We start from the raw sequence: 1,963 nt of genomic DNA, 5'->3' as shown, positions 1-1,963 counted from the left end.
CCAGTCCTCCCCCCGCCCCCTCTGCAGGCTGGCCGGGCACTAATTGAAAAGCCTAATGAGGTCCCAGGGGTCTCCTGCAGAGATGGAGCTAATTAGGGGCTCCACCACGAACACCGAGGTTTCTTCAAACCTCTTTTTTTTTTTCGGGGGCTGGAGGGGAGGGCGCAGCAGATGTCCTGTTATCCCACTCTGCACCGGGATAAGGCTGGTGCTCCATGCTCTCCGGGCTCCTGCCAAAGCAGCTGGTGCAGAGGCAGTGGCTACACTTAATACATTTTAATTAGCATCATTAAATTCTTCCATTTGCTAATTGTTTCTCCTTTTGATCCTTTATCCTGACCAGATTAGCCCTCGGGGGGAAGGGGTGGGATGGGGGATGTAGACGTGTTGGACAAGGTGAGGACTTTATTGTCTTGACACCAGACCTTGGGACAACACGTTAAAACACCCCAATTAGTGTTAATTAAGGCCAGATTTGTGTGTCCAGCCTGCTCTTGGTGGCTGTTCTCAGAAAGAGTCATCCCCGAAAAGTGAATCCACAAGGATTTATAGAGAAGAGATGGCACCAGTTCAGGAGCGCCCCAAAACTGAAGCTGGGATGTGGAGCTGTTGTTCCAGTGATAACGTGCTCAGGTTTTGGGGTGTCCTGTGCAGGGCCAGGAGTTGGAGTCAATCCTTGTGGTCCTGGTGGGTCCCTTCCAACCGGGGATATTCCACGATCCAGGACCGGCAGCTGCCATCACGCTGGCTTGGGCTGCACTGTGAGGGACATGAGGGAAGGGGAGGTCACTGATCCTGTTTATCCTGCTTGATCCCAGGAAAAGTGTTGGATCCTGGTGCAAGCCACCAGGCTCTGGGCTGATGTCAGCCTCATCCATGGTATTTTGGGCAGAATTCCATTCCCAGAGGCACTGTTGTAAATCCAGAGGAACTTGGCCTCTGCTCAGTCACTCTTGACTTCCAGGGGGTGAGTGAAAGCTGAGCATGAGAAGCAGCCTCAATTCTCTGTTTAAATCCCAAAAAAGCGTTGGGCCAACTGTTCTGGTCTCCTTGGGAAGGCTGGCACGGGCAGAGCCAAGCAGCAGGGATTGTTGGAATGTGTTGAATTGAACTGAGATTCCCCAGAGATTGGGGGAAAAAAAAAAACATGAGAGAAGAAAACCAACCACGTCTTCCGCCACACTCCAAGGCAGGATTTTTCCCCAGTTATTCCCCAATCACGGTGTGGGATTCGGTTGATTTCCATGTGATGTTTTTCCTGTGTTTTAGGGTTAAATGGAGTGGCTGCCCCATCCCTGGAAGTGTCCAAGGCCAGGTTGGATGGGGCTTGGAGCAAGTGGAAGGTGTCCCTGCCATTGGCAGGGGGTGGGACTGGATGGTCTGTAAGGTGCCTTCCAACCCAAATCACTCTGGGATTCCATGATTCTGTGAAAAGCTGGATATTTAGTCCAGAGAAGGGAGATTTAACAGTCTAAACCAGATAAAAGAAAAGACCTGAACAGTCCTGGGTGCCTGCTGACAGGCACAGCCAATTTCCTGCTGCTGCCGGGAGCCGCTGCTGTCGGACAGAACACGTCCACTTGGGCCAAAAAAGAAAAACAACAGGTTATCCAAAAAATTAAATAAAATCCGAAAAATAACACAGTATTAAAAAAAAAGAATGAATACCCGAAAAGTACCAGGTTACCCAAAACCAGCAGGTTCTCCAAAGCCGTCCTGAAGCAAAGCAAAGGAAACCAGCCCTGATTTCCTGCCCGTTGCCCCCAGCCTCGCCCACTGCAGAGCTGGGAGTGCACTCCCAGCGCCCGCCTGGGGCCGTTGCTCACTAACCTGCTCACTAACTCCCCGCCCTGGACTCTCAGGCTCGGGAAACAGACCCCAAACCGGCGGGTTTTACCCCAAAACGCTGCTGAGACCCCACAGGGGGCCCCGCGCCCGCCCGGGGGCCGCAAGCGACCCCACA

At 52.5% G+C, this 1,963-nt stretch overlaps 1 protein-coding gene across 1 annotated transcript in view; it reads left to right on the top strand.

Annotated features, from left to right (window-relative positions):
- The first annotated feature begins 369 nt into the window (after positions 1-369).
- The window catches only part of TGOLN2 (trans-golgi network protein 2), a 7,072-nt gene continuing 5,478 nt past the window's right edge, over positions 370-1,963 (top strand). Inside the window, exons 1-2 of the mRNA XM_017738679.1 lie at positions 370-396; positions 819-879. Coding sequence (XP_017594168.1) covers positions 370-396; positions 819-879 — 88 coding nt within the window. The remainder of the gene's footprint in view (positions 397-818; positions 880-1,963) is intronic.

Source organism: Corvus brachyrhynchos, unplaced genomic scaffold (genome assembly GCF_000691975.1).
Source record: "Corvus brachyrhynchos isolate BGI_N302 unplaced genomic scaffold, ASM69197v1 scaffold141, whole genome shotgun sequence".
NCBI lineage: Eukaryota > Metazoa > Chordata > Aves > Passeriformes > Corvidae > Corvus > Corvus brachyrhynchos.
The sequence above is the reverse complement of the archived record's forward strand: the minus strand, read 5'-3'. Positions and strand labels throughout refer to the sequence as shown.